The sequence below is a fragment of the Muntiacus reevesi genome, chromosome 13 (genome assembly GCF_963930625.1).
Source record: "Muntiacus reevesi chromosome 13, mMunRee1.1, whole genome shotgun sequence".
In the NCBI taxonomy this organism is placed as follows: domain Eukaryota; kingdom Metazoa; phylum Chordata; class Mammalia; order Artiodactyla; family Cervidae; genus Muntiacus; species Muntiacus reevesi.
In genome coordinates this window covers 5,110,809-5,130,198 of record NC_089261.1, presented here as the reverse complement: position 1 = coordinate 5,130,198, position 19,390 = coordinate 5,110,809, and the positions used below count along the sequence as shown (strand labels likewise).

Genomic DNA, 19,390 nt, shown 5'->3' with positions numbered 1-19,390 from the left:
CTGTCATAGTTACAGTAGAACATCCCACAACAGCGAGGGCAGCAAGTCGGGGTGGGCATTAACTCCATCTTAACCTGCCTTCCCTCCCCCCACCCCCCCATTTTTGGTCCGATTTGACCGAGGCAAACCTAATGCAGCATTTGACAGCTTCAAGTATTTTCTACTCCTGGTATGAATCGTACAGATCGGGTTCAGAACATTCTACTTATCTGAAGGTGGAAACCAAATCCCTGGTTATGCAGTGCAGTTCCTTCTGCCCTAGTGGGAGGCCCTCCCCAATAGTAGCTCAGAGAACACAATACCCACAAGTGGGACAGATGAGCCAGGTGGACCTGGGCAGCTGGCCCTGCCTGAGGGGGGTCACCTGCCAGATTTCCTTGTAGATGAAGAAAAGACATCATGGTTTATAGTAAATATTTAATTGGTTCCATCAGCAACTCCAGCACAAGTTTTCCTGAAAGGGGGGCAGAATCAAGCTACCCAGAGGTCTGTGAGGTGTGGGGATCACTGAGAAGGCCTCCAAAGTCACTGACCCCATTCCACACACCCGATGGCCCAGGAGAATGACAGTAGGGCTGATAAGACTGTGAAGAGGGAGAAAAGGAATTTGGGGTGATGGAAATACAAGACCTAGCCCGTAGCTCTGCCAGTAGGAGAGCAGTTGGGGGAGCAGGAGGCTCTTCCTACACAGAAGGGCTGAACAACTCATTCGAGATCTCAACCTCTTTATGTGGGAAGAAGGAGGTGCACCTCTCTTCAGCAGTCTTCTATTAGAAGCCCCTCTCCAAGTGGTCTTATGTCACCTCAGTTCTATCTTCCCAATTCTGTATTCCAAATCACTTCAAATCCAAGTTTTGAGTTCTAAGTTCTACCTTCTGGGTTCCCATTCCATTCTGTTTCCCTCCCGCAGATCCTTCTCAGTTCCCATTCCTTTTCTCAGCCTTTCTGGGTGGACATCCTGCTGACAGCTAATTTGAGGGCTTTCCCTTTTGCTTCTTGAGGCGGTTCTAGGCTTTTCTCCAGCAGGAGGGTCTTGGCTCAGATTGTCCCGCAACTGGGTGGCACAGTGGAGACCAGGGAATCCCTGAGAGCCTGGCCTGGCCTAACCTCCTCCCAGACCACCTTTAGCCACTGGACACACTACCTTTTGTGCAACTTAAGCTAAACTGAGGAGTTCCAGGGTGATGATTATGAACTGGTGGCCTTGAGATGGGAAATCTTAGGAGGAACCTAGACAGCATATTAAAAAGCAGAGACACCACTTTGTCAACAAATGTCCATCTAGTCAAGGCTATGGTTTTTCAAGTGGTCATGTATGGACGTGAGAGTTGGACTATAAAGAAAGCTGAGCGCCGAAGAATTGATGCTTTTGAACTGTGGTGTTATAGAAGGCTCTTGAGAGTCCCTTGGACTGAAAGGAGATCCAACCAGTCCATCCTAAAGGAGATCAATCCTGGGTGTTCATTGGAAGGACTGATGTTGAAGCTGAAACTCCAGTACTTTGGCCACCTGATGCGAAGGGCTGACTCATTTGAAAAGACCCTGATGCTGGGAAAGACTGAGGGCAGGAGGAGAAGGGGACAACAGAGGATGAGATGGTTGGATGGCATCACTGACTCAATGGACGTGAGTTTGGGTAAACTCCGGGAGTTGGTGATGGACAGGGAGGCCTGGCGTGCTGCGGTTCATGGGGTCACAAAGAATCAGACATGACTGAGTGACTGAACTGAACTGAACTGAGGAGGAAATGTGAGAAGACATAAAATGTTGCTGTTCTAGTCAGAGAAATTAAAAACTGCTTCCTGCACAGGGGAAGGGGTGGGCAGGGAAGGTGGGAAGGGTCTGGGCAGGGCTGCAAGTCTTCATAACCCCATCATCCTTCAGCTCCCCCTTGTCTGACCTGAGCACTAGCCCCCCCTAGAGTCCATAGGTTAGGAGAGAAAACCAAGACAGCAGAACTGGGAGCTCCTCTGTCCATGGCTCCCCTGAGGGAGAGGGGGGAGGAGATGGAGGCAGCGGCAGCATCACTGGAGAGGTGAGATCTTCAAAGGGATCATGATCCGAGACTCCATGTGTCGCACCAGGGGGACTGCAGAGAGAGAGAGGCAGAGATCATGAAGGGGCTGAGGTGAGCCAACCCCCCCAAACTGGCCCTTGAAGAAGGAGGAGGAATCCTGCGATGCTGAGATAGCAAAAGCCCCCCGCTCTCCTGGAGTGGCCTACAGAGAGCGCCATGTCTCCCAAGTTATAGGATATGAGGGGACTGAAGTTATGACAAAATGCAGCTTTCAAAATTTGAAGAAAAAAAATAACGAGCATTGTTTATTAGTAAAAGTGACTTCACAGATATTATTGCTTAGGACAAAGCTAGGCAAAGAACAGGGTAGGGGGATTCAAAGGAAGAGATCAAGGAAATAATTGCAGCAGAAGGAAACAAGCTGTGAGGGTGCCCCCAAGGGGCTGAGGTTTGAAAAACACTGATTTAGTTCAACTGATTCATGTTCCAAGTGGGGACGCTACAGTCCAGAGAGAGTCAGCCAAGGTCATCCAGGTGGTCAGACTCTTTCTTTTTGCTCAGCACTGTTAAATTTCACCGTGCTCACACATTTCCTATAGTTCTCATTCAAGTGCAGATCCTGATTCAGTGTGGGGAGGTGGGGTTGAGATTGGGCATTTCTAACAAGCTTCCAAGGGATGGTAACACTGTCATTCGGGACCACACTGAGAAGAGCGAGGCTCCCGCTAACTCATCAGGAGACGCATTATCCAGCATTTACCAGCTGGTAAGTGTGCAAGCTCAACTATAAGTTCCTTCAGGAGAAAACAGGCTCCTGTTCTTTCTGCGCTTCCTGACCCCCGCGCACCACAGTCGGCACACAGAGCTCAATCAGCACGTACTGGTTCCAGGTGGTTCTCAAGAGTCCCAGCAAAGTGGCAAAACACCATAAACAAAAAACTTGCTTGAAAAAAATTGTGCTTCCTCTGTGCTGGAGTCTGGGCTATAATTTTATAAATTAGCTCCTGGAACCCTCCCTCCAGCCCTTCGAGAGAGGCAGTATCACCATCGCCATCTTACAGGCAGAAAACAGCATCAGGGAGGTGAAAAACCAGGCCCAAGGTCTCACTGTGTGGTCAACCACAACGCTCCTCGGAGGCAGAGACCACCTGGCTGGTTACTGCCCCTTTGGGAACTCACCTAGGACAGCCTGCATCCTGTGGGGCATGCCACCACGACAGGAACCTATGAACTCACTGTCCTCAAAGTGAGCTCCCCATCAGGAGAGGTAATCAAGTGAGGCTAGATCTCCTTACAGAGGGGATTCCATTCTCAGATGGAGCTCCTGGCACATGACTTCCGATGAGATGCTCACCTGTGTAGTAGACATTTTCGTCCCAGCCCCTCTTCCTCCAGGCAGCGTTTCTGGTCTCTTCCCGAGACTGCAGGTCCTTATAGGCTGTGGGAAAGGCTTAGGCTGAGCCTGTACCCAGCATGAGGCCCTCTTCCCGTTGCCCCAAACCCTGCCCTGCTGCCTCTTCCTCCCCGGGTGCTTCCACTGTCTGCTTTGACCATCAGTACATTTACTGACAACTCCCAAATATTTATCTCCAGTCCAGAACTCTTCCTCAGTCTCTAGACTCAAATATCCAGTGTCCACTTGATGTATCCACTTGACAGTGTATCTGCTGTGCACTCACATGCATCAGTGTCTCAAAGGTGACACTTCCAAGGACCAAATATACACTCCTGACTCCTCCAACCTCCTCCTCCAGGGGTCTCATGAAGCAAAACACAGCTGCTCAAGCAGGAGTCTGGGAGTCCTGGAATCTCCTATCCTTCCCCACCCAACGCAGACAATTCATCCACCAGGCCCACTGGCTCCACCTCCAGACCAGTGAATCTGTGGACCTCTCAGCATCTTCACTGTCCAGGCCAGCATCCTACCCCACCTGAGCTAGCGTAAGCATCTCCTGATGCCCCACACCCTCTTTTGCTCCCCTACAAAGTGCTCTCAACATAGCACATGGCAGCCAGAGGAATCATTAGGACACAAATTGGGTCACATCATGGTGCTTAAAACATTGCAGCAGTCTCCTGTTGCATTTAGAATAAGTCCCAGCTCATCCTCATGGCCTGCAAGACCCAGTCCAATCTGGCCAATCCCCATCTTCCCACTCTCTTCCCCACTCCCTCCACCCTGGGCGCCTTCGCTTGCCTCAAAACCCTGAAGGCCTTTCCCTGCCGCAGGGCCTTTGCACATGTTGTTCTCTCTACTTGCAATACTGTTCTCTGACAATTCACAGCTGACTCCTCGTTCTTCAGCTAAGCTTACATTTCACCCCCTCAGAAAGACGTTCTGGTCTATTCAAGCCAACGGAGCTTCCCATATTTCTCCCTGTCCCTTGATGATTTGTAAAAATCCAAAATTATCCTTTTTGTTAGTTTATGTCTGAGGTGGTGTCTCCCTCTGCTAGTGTTGACGCAGAGTGACCGTGGAGAAAGGAGGGGGCCACGGAGGGCTCCTGGCGGGTCCCCAACCTACCCCAGAGGTGGTGCACGACGTAGAGCTCTCCTATCTGTGAGAAGAAGCCGCCCACCGCCTCCTGGTTCTCCTGCCGGTACTTGATGGCCCGAGCCCTGAGGATGGCAGAAGGGTGTGGGGCCGAGGCCAGGGCGGCTGCAAAGGGCCCTCTGCGGGGACCCCAGGCTGGTTTCTCAGTCACACATCGAGGGAGGAGCCCAGGGTAGAGCCCTCGGCTCTCAGAGACGGTCAGGGACTTGGGTGACAGAGGTACGGCTGCTGGCTGTTTGTTCCACCCCAGTCGTCTAGAGGGTCCTCACCCCCTTGGTTGGACCGTCGCCTGCTCCCGGAGCCACGAGGCACAGAGGGTGCCGCGTCCTCTGCCACCGCACCCGGGCAAGGAGGCCCACCAGGTGGTCAGGGTCCCCCCAGCTCCCTGGCACGACCACTCACCAGTTGTTCCCCCACTCGATCATGGTTCCTGGCTGAAAGAGAACCAGAGCAGAGGGTGGGAATGAGTCCCTACCTGGGATTTCAAGCCTCACTGTTGGGTGGGGTTGGGAAACTGTCATGTCTCCCTAGCTCCAGGGGCCCCTGGGCTCATTCGGGGGCCCTGACTCACACCTGAGCATGCAGGGACACACACGTGCGTACATACCTCTTCTGAGGCCAGAAGCCCCAGTCGAGGCTCTGGGCACTGAGCCCGCCCCCGCCCCTCGGGCTACCGGAGAGCACACCGCTGCAGGGAGCGGGGAGGCACCTTGAGCTTGTACGTCCTCAGCTCGTAGATGTTGGGGCCGGCTCTGGGCTGCGGCTCGTTCCAGAAGCTGAACTCGAGGAGCAGCTGGTTTCTCCTGGACAGCAGCATCTGGCTCCGCTCCTTTCGGAACTCCAGGTACTCCTGCGGGCGGGGTGGGGCCGGGCGAGCTGGGCACAGCAGCCAGGAGGTGCCCTGCCCCCCGGTGGTGTGCCCCAGGGGGTGGCGGAGGCAGCCCCCAGCACAGGGCTGAGTCAGAACCAGCATCCGGAGAGGTGTGCCGAGTGGGTGCCCACGTACCTTGTTGTTCTTGAGCTTGTTCATGCAGTCCATGAGGGCTGGGTAGCCCCCCGAGAATCGCCACAGGTGGACTGTTTGCGGGGACAAGGAGGAAGGCACAGGTCAGGGGGCTGCGGGGGCCCTGCCCTGCTCCGCACCCCCCAAGCTCCATGTGTATGTAATGGGAGGAGCCTCCAGCCGGTTCTCTGTAGCCTTGCCAGGGACAGTGCTGGGCAGGGGGAAACCCCAGACCAAGCCTAGGAGACGAGGGTTTGAGCTGCAGCTCTGCCAAGTGGCCTTTGACCCCTCTAGGCCTCAATGTCCTCATCTTGAGAATAATGCACCCATCCAATCCTCCTTAAACAGCAACAAGAGGATCAGAGCGAACTTGGATCCTAGGAGCTGTGGCATGCGTAAAGCTGACCTCATAGCAGGTCTGCGAGGGCCAGAAGGGGCGGGTAGGCTGAGATGGATTACTCCAAGACAGTGAATTGAAAATGAAAACAAGGAACAGAATAGCACGTGCGGTATGCTACCACGTGTGTTTAGGCAGGGAGCGACATGTCCAGAGATGCTGGTCTGTGCAGCGTCTCTCAATGGAGACCCAAGAGATTGTGACAGGAGATGCCCTTGGGCCAGAGAACTGAGGCTTCAGGATCTCGAGCAGGAGGAAGGCTTACTTTCCAGTGAAAATTCTTTGCGCCATTTGCATTTTTTCATCACAGCCTCTGTACTGGGTTCTTACAAATTCATTAAAATGTGGATTCCTGAGGGGCTCTGCTCCCCACCTGATTCTACAAGGTGCAAAACCCTTCAAGACACCCAAAATATAGACATGCTTTAAAATTCAAGCTCCCATTGCTCAAAGTTCGTTTCTCAATTAGCAAATACTTAGAGGAGAATCCAAGAAGTACTGCAGAAACTGATTAAATTGTACCTAAAAATGGGAAAACTGTAAGAGGCGCAATGGAAGACAGATGGCTTTTTCTTACCCCACTATCCATGTGTCAATGATTACTGAAACAGAATAAATGTTTAAGAGAATCTACCTAACTGGAGATCACAGATTAAAAAAAACCCCACTATTATCAGGGCAATTGAAGGATGAGATAGGTTGTCTTGTGAGCTAGTGAGCTCCCCACTGCTGGGAGTGTCCAAGGGAAGCAGAGAGGACCTTCTCTCAGGGCGGAGGGGCCCCTGTAGTATCTGCAGTCTAATCAGCACTGCCTGAAGGGACTCTCTACTATGATGGGAAAGCTCTATGGCTCTGCTGGCCGAGATGGGAGCCACGAGTCACATATTTCTATCAACCGGCACTTGAAATGTGGCTTCTGCTGACTGAGGAACTGAGTTTTCCTTTTTATTTAACTTTACCCAATTTAAATTTAAATAGCTGCATGTGGTTAGTGGTTACCTCCCGGGACAGCACAGATCTAAATGCCAAGGCCCCTGGGGTGGCTGGGACACTGTGAGTGAACCAAATTCATGTGTGGGTCCTCACAGCTGGTGCCAACCGACATGGCATGGGGCCCGCTGGGGGTATTCCTGAAGCTGCACGGAACCAGCTCAGACAAGAGGCCCTGTTCATTCCATAAATATGTACAGCATCCTGGGGACTCTGTGGTGAAGAAAGACAGGCAGGGGCCCTGCCCGCTGGGCGGCAGACACAACAGGGCACATGGTCAAGGCTGTGGAGAGGCAAGGTGGAGGGAATCAGGGGAGGCCTCCAGGAGGAGGTGATGTCTACACCGAGATAAAAGGTGAGTAGAGGAGTGAGCCTGGAGAAGGCAATGGCACCCCACTCCAGCATTCTTGCCTGGAAAATCCATGGACGGAGGAGCCTGGTAGGCTGCAGTCGAGGTCGCTAAGAGTCGGACATGACTGAGCGACTTCACTTTCACTTTTCACTTTCATGCATTGGAGAAGGAAATAGCAACCCAGTCTAGTGTTCTTGCCTGGAGAATCCCAGGGACGGGGAAGCCTGGTGGGCTGCCGTCTATGGGGTCGCACAGAGTCGGACATGACTAAAGTGACTTAGCAGCAGCAGCAGAGGAGTGAGCCAAGAAAAGGAGGCCAGGGAGAAAGAGCTTCAGGCTGATGAAACAGTGGGAACAATAGCCTGGAACTAGAGGGAAAACCTGTCCACCTAAAGAACGGAAAGGAGTCTGGGGTGGGATGGTGTAGCAAGCTGGAAGATGCGGGAAGAGGAGACCTGGAGAACTGAGGCAGGACAGGGAAGGGCTCAAGAGCCTCATGGGCCACCTCAAGGGCAGAGGGAGCCATCACGGACTGTGAGCAGGGGAGGAAGCCCCTGAGGCCTGCGCTGAGGGCGCCTCGGGCACCGCTGTGCAGGGGGCGTGGACGGCAGCCACCTGTGGTGGGGGCGGGCAGCTCACCTGCCTGGTCCTGCTCCCCGTACCACGTGTTCCAGTTGCCCACGAGCGAGCAGGGGTAGTCCTCATCCAGGTGCAGCTTGGGCAGCACGGCCTCCCTGTGGTGGGGGCGGGGGGGGCACAGAGACGGGGAGGGCTCACACCAGCCCCCAGAGCCCCTGGGGTAAGGCTTCCGACTCAGGCCCTCAGGACGGTAACATGCAGACGCTGCAAGGGAGGACGTGAAATCTACAGCCCGATTTGTGCAGGGGGAACAGGGCTGGGACAGAGTCCCCCATCCGGGCAGGGGCAGGGACAGGAGGGTTAGGGTCACTCACGTCAGGCTGTTGTAGGCGTCCAGACACTCGGGCTTCACATTGTGAACTGCAACCAAGGACAGAGAGCGGGCGGTGAAGCGGGGGGGACGGGGTGTCTGTGGGATGTTGGGATGGGGCAGCCCCACCGGGCCTGGGCTCCCAGGACAGCTCAGATGTCCCAGACCCTCTTCAAGTCCCAGCAGGAGCCTCACAGGTCCCCAAAGGCCCCTGGGAAGGCAGCTCGGCCGACTCAGCAGTCACTCACACTGGATCTTGTAGAGGTTGCTGGTCTCCTTCTTGGACAGCAGTGTGGAGTGGGCATCCTTCCGGGGGTCCACCTTGTGTACAAAGAGGGACCGGAACCAGCTGCCTTCATTGTCCTTGGAATAGAAGCTGCGGGGCAGAGGAGTTCAAGGGGGACCTGCTTCCATCTGCCCAGATGCCTTGCTCCCCAAGGCTAGTGACCCACTTTTCTAGGAATGGGGCCACGGAATCCCATGGCAGTTTCAGTGGAGTTCATGTCATTGGAGCCAGCCACGGGGATCCTGGCTGCCCAGTTCGCTTCTTGAAACTCTGCAGAGCCTCAGGAGGCCAGGAGAGGCAGCCCCACCTCCCGCCTCTCTCTCCAGCTTCCCTGCCTCCCCTTCACCCCCTTCCAAGAGGTCCTCCACTTGGACCCTGCAACTGTATCCCTTGCCAAAAGGGTGAACCCCAAACACATCTTGCCTGGTGTCCAAAACCTGTGACGGCCCAGCCTAACCTGGCAGCCTCCCCTCCAGTCCAGCCCTACCTGTGTATCCTGCCCTCCAGGTGTGCCGTCTCTGAACACACCAGACTTTCACTCTGGGCTTTCCTTGCAATTTCTCTCCCCTCTGATGAGAAGCCTGCACTCACGGTCCTCCAGTGTTCACACTACACCTGGCCTGTGCCTGATGCCAGCCCCCACAAATGGAGCGCCTGAGACACGCTGTCCTTGAGGAGGTCACAGTCTGCTGGGGAGAAGTGGACCTTGGAACACAGTTAACAGCCAGAGGTTTCTGGGAGAGCCCAGAGGAGTGAGCCTGAACTTGGCCCCTGGAAGTCTGGGGGAGCTCTCCAATGGAGGTGAACTGGCCACTTTCCAAATCTCCAGGGCTGATTTGGCAGATAAAGGCAGATAGAGGGGGTCAAAGGCATCAGAAGGCAAGATTCATTCATTCATTCATCCAACGCTCAATTGACAAAAACCTGCCCTGTGCACGCTGCTGAATGAATGAATGACATGCCTTATTCAGAGCAGGGGAACCAATCACCAGGTCCTGCCGGATCATAATTGCACTCCCCCTGCACAAGGTTCCAGCAGGGGTGGGGTTATGTTTAAGCTGCCAGTGGTGGTAAATCATCTTACTTAACAGCGGCGGTGAGGCTTGTAGCCAGGCCTGAAATGCCAGCCTCCTGCTAGATGAGTTCCAGTCTAGGAGCCTGGCTGTGGGGGCCCCATCAGCAAGTTCTCTTCCTTTTCGAGGCTTTTCTGTGGCTAGAATAAATGTACTGCAAATCAAAGTCTTGCTTTTCTCCAAAATATGGATTGAACACTGGGACTGATAAAATCTGAACAGCATCTTAAATATGATGATATAGTTGTATGAGCACAGAGGAAAGATAACTAAGGATTTGTTCCAAACTGTTTCTTTGTGGGTTTGTTTGGTTTTGGCCATGCCAGGCAGCCTGCAGGATCCCAGTTCCTTGACCAGGGAATGAACCCAGGTCACAGCAGTGAAAGCATCGAGTCCTAACTAGACCACTGGGGAACTCTCAGCCCCACACCGTTAATCTTGCTTACCTGAGAGAGGGAAGAGAAAGATGGTTAAACTTTTCGTTACTCATGATAATTTTTTGTAAAGCTAAAAAAAAAAACTACTTTTAAGTATTTCTGAATTCATAGGCTTTCTATCGTTGTGTGTGTACTGCTTCATTAAAAAGAAAAAGACACGAACTTCCCTGGTGGTCCAGTGGTTAAGACTCTGAACTTCCACTTCAGGGGGCTAGGGTTTGATCCCTGGTCCGGGAACTAAGATCCCGCATACCATGCAGTCAAAAAAAAAAATCTGAAAAAGAAGATATATATATAAAAAGCCATTGAAAGTGTGTGTGTATATATATATATATATATATAAAGGTATATATGTATATATATATATACACACACATATAAAGTCATTCCTTTTCCCAGGGGATCTTCCTGACCCAGCGATTGAACCTGGGTCTCATGCACTGCAGGCAGATTCTTTACCATCTGAGCCACCAGGGAAAACTCTACACTTCAATGTTTTAAAATTTTTAATTTAAAAAAAGAAAAAAAAAGACAGTTGTCATCAGATGGCCAATGTGGTCTGTGGAAACGGGACCAGAATAAGGCAGCCTCACTATGGCTAACACTGGCTGAGGATAGCCTCTGCCAGGGACCCATGATCAGCTTGTCAGTACCATGAATCTACACAATGATAGTGTAATGTTAATACTATTCACATCCCCATTTTTTGAGATAAGAAAATAGAAGGTCATGGGTGGGAGGATTAAGAAACTTGTCCCAGGTCACACAGCAAATTGGGGCAGAGAGCTCAGGCAGGAGCCCAGAGCTCTTTCCTATAGAGCCAGCTCCACCCTCAGATCAGGCACCAACCGGGAGAACTAGCACTAGGGAGATACTATAAAGAAGCAGGTGTTTTTTTAACAAAGCCACCGGTAGAGGGACCTGACCTTTGGTTTGAATGTAGAGAGGCTGTTTCTCCTGGAAGGGGTGATGACAGAGAGGACAGCAACTCCTACTCTGTGTCAACCAAGACCTTTGCTCCAGGACTGGGCCTTGAGTAATTTATTAACATCAGCATTGACCAAGATAAACAGCCAAGCGGCCAGCCCTGGAGAGACAGCCTGGAACCTGGGTGCTGGGGAGTGAGGGGGGAGTGTCCAGGAGCTCCCAACTTTTCCCACCTCAGTCTCCTCTTTCCTGCCTCTGCATCTCGGTTTCCCCACGTGTCAAAAGAGCAGAGCGGAGCAGCCTATCTCCCAAAGATCTTTTCTGTAGGTCTCAAGGAGATCCCAGTGCAGGGTCTGAACCTGAAGCTAGCATCTGTAGGTTCACATTCCAAGAGTTCAAGTTTCACTTTTTCAATGAAATCACAACATTCTCCTGCCCTTGAGCTCCCCAGCCCTTCTCACCTTGCTCCCTACTTTTTCCATAGCTCCTTCTAACGCACTGTAGAGTTTGGGGGTTTATTATGTGCTGTTTGCTGTCTCCCACTGGCAGCAGCCCCATGTAGCCTGAGATGCTGTCTCTCCTGTGCATCCCCGCCGTCTCCCCAGGGCCTGGAGGAGTGCCAGGCACGTGGCACACGCTCAGCCCACGCTGGGGGAATGAGTGAAGGAGTGTGGGGGAGCTAAGACAGAGCTGCATGAAAATGATGACACCTGGGAGGTAAAGAAAGCAGAGAGAGGGTGGACCTGGGCTCCGTGTGTGGACTCGGGACGCAGGGCCCCTTTCTATGCCCCCCACCACCAGCAGAGTTACTGCCTAAGAGCACAGGTTCTGGACAAACCCAGGACTAATCCCAGCTCAGCGTCACCTCTCTGAGCCTCATTTTCCTCACCTGTAAGGGCAACAGGATGTGCCTTGCAGAGAGAGAGGCAGACACAGCAGTGCAGCTAGCATCACCATTCCTACCTAACTGATCTCCTACCTCCCACTTGTCCTCTTTGTGCCTAACCTAACCTGCCCATCGGTTTTGTAAAGTACCATGGTTGTGATGCTATCTGTTCACTTGAAAATCTTCTATTGCTCCCTACTGCCCGTAAACTAAGGCTGGATGTCTCCACTTGCTCTAGTCTATTTTGCCAAGCTTTCAAGTCAATTCCCTTTTTTAAAAACATTTTTCTTTTTTATTTGTTTTTGGCTGCCCTACTCAGCTTGTGGGTTCTTAGTTCCCCAGCCAAGGATTGAACCCATGCCTCCAGCAGTGGATGTGTGGAGTCTTAACCACTGGACCGCCAGGAAGTCCCCACTTCCCTTCTGAATTTGGTGACCACCAATCCAAGATTCCTTATCATTATTAGCATCACCTAAGAACTTGACTGCCCTGGTGGCTCAGACGGTAAAATGCATGCCTGCAATGCGGGAGACGTAGGTTCAATCCCTGGGTCGGGAAGATCTCCTGGAGAAGGAAATGGCAACCCACTCCAGTATTCTTGCCTGGAAAATCCCAAGGATGAAGAAGCCTGGTAGGCTACAGTTCATGGGGTCGCAAAGAGTCGGACAGGACTGAGCGACCTCACTTAAGAACTTGTTAAAGTTTTTCCAGCTCCACCCAGAACCACTGCAACAGAAACTTCGGGGGCAGGCATAGCAATCTGGATTTTAACAAGTCTGCCAGGGGATTCTGATACATGCTCAGGCTTAAGGATCACTGCTCTAAGGTAGTCCCAATTTCTTTCTTTTTTCATGTAATCTCAGTAAATTATCCCAGAAACACCAAAGATCCTGCTATCTAAACTATATTAAGAATGCCCCTTAGGCCTAGAAAAACCAGTTCAACCCCTTCCATAAAAACACCTCTCCTGAGACTTCCAGCAGTGCAGGGGGCGCGGGTTAGATCCCTGGTGGGTAACTAAGTTCCCACAAACTGCGTGGCCAAAAAGCAAACAAAAAGCCCACCTCTCCCTTTCTTCCTCCGCTGCCGCCATGGCGCCTGTGAAAAAGCTTGTGGCGAAGGGAGGCAAAAAAAAGAAGCAAGTCCTAAAATTCACTCTGGACTGTACCCACCCTGTAGAAGATGGAATCATGGATGCCGCCAATTTTGAGCAGTTTCTTCAGGAGAGGATCAAGGTGAATGGAAAAGCTGGCAACCTGGGTGGCGGTGTTGTAACCATCGAAAGAAGCAAGAGCAAGATTACTGTAACTTCCGAGGTGCCCTTTTCCAAAAGGTATTTGAAATATCTTACCAAAAAATATTTGAAGAAGAATAATCTACGAGATTGGTTACGCGTAGTCGCTAACAGCAAAGAAAGTTACGAATTGCGTTACTTCCAGATTAATCAAGATGAAGAAGAGGAGGAAGATGAGGATTAAAACTCAAACGGGAATATTTGTATAAGTTCTTAAATAAAATTTATCAACCAAAAAAAAAAAAACAAAAAAAACAAACAAAAAAAAAGCCCACCTCTCCTATTTCCCCCTCAGCCTGGAGCGGACATTCTCCACCCCCTAGGATACCCAGCACAACGCTTTTAGCCTGGGAGTTGTTGAACAAATGTCTGCCCCAGATGAGAGCTTTTAGAGACACACTGGCACTCTCAACAGGGATCAATGGTCTGGCGCCACCCCACATGAAACTGCTGTGGAATGTTCTAGATTGATATGCTAGGAATCTTGGCTCTACGCATATTCCGAAACACTCTTCCGTCTGGAGTCGGCTGACTTTAGAAAAGGACCATGTTTCCATTTACTGCTCCACAAGTATGTTTTCGGGCTTCCATGGTGGCTCAGACAGTGAAGAGTCTGCCTGCAATCCAGGAGACCTGGGTTCGATCCCTGGGTCGGGAAGATCCCTGAGAGAAGGGAATGACTACCCATTCCAGTATTCTTGCCTGGCAATTCCATGGACAGAGGAACCTGGTGGGCTACAGTCCATGGGGTCACAAGGAGTTGGACATGATGAGTGACTCACACACACACACACACACACACACACACACACAATTATGCCTTTAGAAGACATACAGGGAGAACTAAAGTCCTCTTAACAACAGGATTACTGATGTAGCAATAACAACTGCTGCATATTGAGCACTTACTGTGTGCTGAGAACTGATCTTCACAATATATTTTTGAGAAAAATAAGGCTCAAAAACAAACAAAACCAAAAACAAAATAGAGAAAAATGAGGCTCAGAGATGTACCAGGACTTATTCAAGGACAATTAGCCAATGGCCAAGAGGATTTCAATCCACGTCCGTCTGAGCTCAAGAGGCCAGAGGGCCCCTCTAGGGACTCCTGAGAGATGGGGGCAGACAGAAGTTGGCAGGAGGGGATGTTCCCAGATATCCAAGGTGGGAACCAGGGCACAGGTAACTTCACAGAAGTCCTTGAGGGATTTGATAAGTATGAATCCAAGCACCTTCACAGCAATCCTGCAGAAAACGCCTGGCAGGGACCTCCAGTCCTACTTCAGAGAGAAGGAAACCAAGGGCCCTAGAGGTTCAGCACCTCGTCCAAGATTACGGAGCAGCAGGCTGCCTATACGGCCTAGGTTCCTCCTGTGGTCTCTTGATGTTCTGTCTCTACCACCAACCAGTTCTGTAAGGCTAGAGAAGGGAGGTCCCACCCCCAGCTGGGATTTCCTCATCTGGAAAATGAGGGGCTCATAGCACATGACCTTCCCAAAGCCCCTTCAGCCCTGACATTATGAGGGACTCATGAAGACACTGCTTGAGACACAGGCTTGGGCAAGGGGCAACATTTGTTACAAGTTCACCAAGCGCTGGGTACCTTACACAAGTGACTACTAATCCTCAACAACTCTGTGAAATCATCTTACTTTCTCATCGCCATTTTACAGATGAGGGATATGAGACTTCAAGAGGCCAAATAATTCATGCAAGGTCACCTCACTGAAAAAGGCTGAGTTGGGTGTGTAGGTGCCAGGCAAACTCTAGGATCTCTCCATGTCATGAGCTTTCTCCCCAATTACTAAGCCGTCAAACCAGTCCATCGTAAAGGAAATCAACCCTGAATATTCACTGGAAGGACTGATGCTAAAGCTGAAGCTCCAATACTTTGGCCGCCTGATGCAAAGAGCTGACTCATTGGAAAAGACCCTGATGCTGGGAAGAATTGAGGGCAGGAGGAGAAGGGGGTGACAGAGAATGAGATGGCTGGATGGCATCACTTACTCAATGAATATGAGTTTGAGCAAACTCTGGGAGGTAGTGAAGGACAGGGAAGCCTGGCATCCCGCAGTCCGTGGGGTCGCAAAGAGTCGGGCACAGCTTAGTGTGTGAACAACAATAGAGTGGGTGGGGAAGCTGGCACAGGAAACCGCAACCCACTCCAGTATTCTTGCCTGGATAACCCCATGGACAGAGGAGCCTGGCGGGCTATAATCCAAGGGGTCGCAACAGAGTTGGACACAACAAAGGGTGAGGGCACGCGCCCGGCTCCTCTTCCCCAGCCTCCCTGACCCCACGCACAACACTCTATAACATCTTACAGCAAGGTCTAACCGAACTCACAGCTTCACACCTAGGCTGCTGGGCAGGACAGATCCCTGCCTCCTTTCCACAGGTTGGGGGACAGGTGTCCTCACTTCTTTGGCAACTGTTCTTGAGCACACACTGTCCTGAGCCCTGTGCCAAGGGCTGGGGAAACAGAAAGATGAGGTGATGGTCCAGTGGGAGGGACAGGCAACTGTGTAGAGGGTGGGAAGAGCAGAGATGGGGGAAGCACAGGGCGCCAGAGGGAGGAGGGCGGGGCGCCCAGGGCCAGTCAGGGAGGCCCAGGGGAGGGAGCAAACATAGGCCAGGCTCAGGGCCTGGTCCAGCCTGCCTCGCTCCCCAAGAAGGCCACCAGGTGCGGCGCAAAGACCACAGGGGTGTCAGGAGGCCTGGGTCCAGACTCGGTGCCGCCACAGGACGGCGGGGGGGGGGGGAGTGACCTTGGGAACTCCCACCCTTTCTCAGGCTTCCTTTGCTCCCCGCGTGCTGTTTATTGTTGGGGAGCCAAGGATCTGTGCAGCCATGGCCCTTGGGAATCTCCACGGCTCCCCTACCTCTGACCCCCAGCACTAACCGAGGGAGCAGCCGCCTGTCGTAGAAGTCCCCCAGGGCGCCCATCTCACAATCACGGCAAAGGCCGGGAAAGGGCCACTGCTCCCGCCCTCAGCCAGGTCCCACTCCCCACGGCCCAGGGCCTGCCCCTCCCATTCACCCTGTCCTTCAGTCTCTGCCCAGAGCCAAGGACCCAGCAGGGCAAAGGCCCTGCGCCCACCTTTCCCACCTCCCCCATTCTTTGCCCAGACCTCCTCCCCAGGCTGAGAGATTCGCCCTCGGCCTCTAACCATTAGACTGCAAGCCCGAGTCTCTGCCCATCCCCCAGGCCCAGACCCTGGCTCTCACCCTTGCAGCCCCCAGGCGCCCCGCCCCGCCCCAGGCCCAGCCCGGTTCTTACCGCGCCGCAGCCACCGCCGCAACGTCCCGGGGGCCCGGGCTCGGGCCCCCCAGCAGCCGCCGCGCCGCCGCAGAGATGCTGCACAGACGCGGAGCCATGTTGGAGCCTGCAGGTTGGAAGGAGGCCCCGCCCCCGAACCCGGCAGCGGAGGCGGGACGTGGGGAAGCCCCGCCCCACCGGCTCGCCCTCCTCCCTCGCCGGCCGGGCAGGTGGGCGTTGTCCCCGCTCGTCCCGCAACGCAGATGCAGGGCAGAGGTCCGGGTTCTTGTCCTCCGAGCCGCTGCAGCTCTGCTACAGACTTGCTTTGTGGCCTGGAGCAAACCCTTCGCCCAGTCTGGGCCTCAGTGTCCACCCCGTAAAATGGGAGCATGGAACAATAACACCAGGGGTTCTTAAAGGGGCCCTCCAGGGTAAGCGGCAGAGGGTCAGTAACCCCGCTTGAAATGGTACACAGTTCTGTGCGCCTGTGAAGTCCAGCGGGGGTGGGACCCAGGTTCCGTTTATCATAGTCTGAAAGGAACAAACCCCCTAACAGCGTGAGACAGATGGACAAGGCTCCGGGTTGCAGGGACATTTTCTCTCCATCACCTCCTTTTCCCTTTCCATCCCCCTCTACCATCTCTGCCTGGGCCTCCTGGAGCTCCATGCCCTCCTCCTGCTCTGCCCAGGTCGTGTGCCTAACTTCCAAACTAGTCCTCTCCCAGCCTAGGTCCCCCAGGTCACAGACCCCAGCGGGAGGGGAGGGCCTGCAGACCCTATGGGGTGGGGGGCAGCAGGAGCCTAATAACTTCCAGACAAAATGTGCATACATACCCCCAAAAGACTGTCCACCCATTGAGGCTGAGGCTGATGGTAGTTCCCTCCTGATATGCTTCGGGTGGAGGAGTGCCCTGGCAGGCTTTAATTTTGTGATTCCTTCAGCAAATGTTGAGTCCACCTGGCTAGACCATGTGCTGAGCCCTGAGACACCAAACGTGGCCAGAACGACAAGCCCCCAGCCCTCTTGGAATATGAGGCCTGCCCTGGTTGGGGAGACAAAATCAAATTGACACTGACCCCCCCTGGGGCAGAGACCTTAGACCTAACCCCTCTCCCCTCTCTTGCCTGACATGGTAAAAATATTGGCTGAAAAAGTGAAAAATATACACAAAAATATTTTTTGCCAATTGTGATACAGGCTATGAAAAAATATGGAGAGCTATGAGGATTTATATTGGGGAGGGGGAAAGAGAAAATGTGAGGTTCTATATAGACTTTGAGGGTCAATGACAATTTCTATAAGGAAGTGAGGCCTGTACTATTTTTTTTCCCTTGTGTTTTCTGAAGCTGCTACAATGAATATGTATTCTTTGCAGGATTTATTTTAAAAGGATACTGTATATCACCATGATAAACAAAAACATAAGTCAACTGTGATACACAGGCAGAACCAAAAGAATAGACGCAATGAAGATACTGTATCGCTGGTGCTTTATAGCTAAGGCAGAAGGTTACTCTCTCTGTTAACACACAGCTGGGCCCAGTTGCTCCTTGGGTTATCAGAAGAACGAAAAGGGACCATGACTGAAGCGTTCCCAGACACAGTCACTCAGGAAAAGCTCAGATGGGGAGACGGAGGTGCAGCAAGTAACATGTCCCTGGTGTCCTGCGGTGGAGGAACCAAGTGTGGCCAGTGAGGAGAGGTGGGCGTGACAGCTCCCTGGGCCTCACAGGTGGCCTGACGTTAGACCTAGGCTGGGCTTCCCTGGTGGCTCAAACATTAAAGACTCTGCCTGCAATGCAGGAGACCAGGTTCGATCCCTGGGTCGGGAAGACCCCCTGAAGAAGGGAATGGCAACCCACTCCAGTATTCTTGCTGGAGAATCCCATGGACAGAGGAGCTGGGCGGGCTACACTCCATGGGGTTGCAAAGAGTCAGACACGAGTGAGTGACTAACGCTTTAAAGGTTCAGCAGAGAGAGTCTGCCAGCAGGGAGCGGGGCAAGGAGAGCCTTGGGCAAAGGAAGCAGTGTGTGCACAGTATGTGAAAGGGCCCCCCGGAAGGAATGGGTTTGGACTTGTTCAGCAGCATCGGGTGTCATCCGAGGGTGGAGATGACATGGAGGCATCTTCTCGCTCAGTACAAGGAGTGGATGGCCTTGGTGACCTGTCACTGGACTGTGACAACAGATGCCACACAGCAACTAACTGGTCATTTGGTCATCAAGCCACGGGCAACCAGGACCCCTTGTCAGGGAAGGGCTTATCCTCCAGGTCTGGTATGAGAGTCCTCTCCAAACTCTTGGTGTTCCTGGCCGTCTCTGCTGGGGAAAATGAGGAAGGGCTGGCCTAAAGCCTCCCCATGCTGGTCTAGGCATTTCTTTTAAATGTATTTATTTTTGACTGCACTGAGTCTTTGTTGCTACACTCAGGCTTTCCCTAGTTGCAGTTAGCGGCTGCTACTCTCTAGTTGCGGTGCATGGGCTTCTCACTCCCAGCACGTCTCTTGATTCAGAGCACAGGCTCTGGCGGGGGGTGGGGGGGTGGGGCTCAGTTGCCCCAAAGCAGGTGGAATCCTCTAAGACCAAGGATCAAAGCCTTATCCCCTGCACTGGAATACAGATTCTTAACCATTGGGCCACCAGAGAAGTCCTAGACTAGGCATTTCTAAGACAATCTTCCTATCTCCCACTGTTTGAGTGGGACAGGAAGATCAAACCAGGTCCTCCATGAGCGCGTTCTCACCCCTGACCAGATCGGATGGACGAGTCTCCATATCCAGGCCAAGCGAACCAGTCTGGCCGGCTCACTGGAAGTGCAGCTTTGAGACCTCCATTCCCTCCCCAGCTAGGGAGACCAGCTCACTCCAGTTTACCCCAGACTGTCCCTGTTTGGACACTAAATGCCCCCTATCCCAGGAAACCCCTCTATGCTGGGCAAGCTGGGATGTATGGTCATCCTAACCA

The 19,390-nt window shown here is 52.7% G+C and overlaps 2 protein-coding genes across 2 annotated transcripts; one reads left to right on the top strand and one right to left on the bottom strand.

The window, feature by feature from the left end:
- Positions 1–403: 403 nt before the first annotated feature.
- On the bottom strand, positions 404–16,574 carry NIPSNAP1 (nipsnap homolog 1). The gene is made up of 10 exons (XM_065903987.1): positions 16,446–16,574; positions 8,511–8,638; positions 8,267–8,312; positions 7,953–8,047; positions 5,578–5,648; positions 5,281–5,421; positions 4,974–5,005; positions 4,542–4,636; positions 3,372–3,455; positions 404–2,089 (listed from the first exon to the last, which is right to left on the bottom strand). The coding sequence occupies exons 1-10, from the start codon at positions 16,541–16,543 to the stop codon at positions 2,025–2,027; spliced, it is 855 nt and encodes a 284-aa protein (XP_065760059.1). The 5' UTR covers positions 16,544–16,574; the 3' UTR covers positions 404–2,024.
- On the top strand, positions 12,944–13,414 carry LOC136145761 (large ribosomal subunit protein eL22). Its single transcript, XM_065904386.1, has one exon. It carries the CDS (start codon positions 12,963–12,965, stop codon positions 13,347–13,349), a length of 387 nt encoding a protein of 128 aa, XP_065760458.1. The 5' UTR covers positions 12,944–12,962; the 3' UTR covers positions 13,350–13,414.
- Positions 16,575–19,390: the final 2,816 nt, after the last annotated feature.

What these genes read in the sequence shown, in the direction of transcription:
- LOC136145761 (XM_065904386.1), top strand. Translation starts at nt 12,963, where the DNA reads ATGGCGCCTGTGAAAAAGCTTGTGGCGAAGGGAGGCAAAAAAAAGAAG.
- NIPSNAP1 (XM_065903987.1), bottom strand. Translation starts at nt 16,543, where the DNA reads ATGGCTCCGCGTCTGTGCAGCATCTCTGCGGCGGCGCGGCGGCTGCTG. An exon ending in CAACCTCTACAAGATCCAGT is followed by an intron (nt 8,313 to 8,510) that starts GTGAGTGACTGC and finishes CCTTGGTTGCAG; the next exon opens with TTCACAATGTGAAGCCCGAG. An exon ending in ATCGAGTGGGGGAACAACTG is followed by an intron (nt 4,637 to 4,973) that starts GTGAGTGGTCGT and finishes TGCCATCCTCAG; the next exon opens with GGCTCGGGCCATCAAGTACC.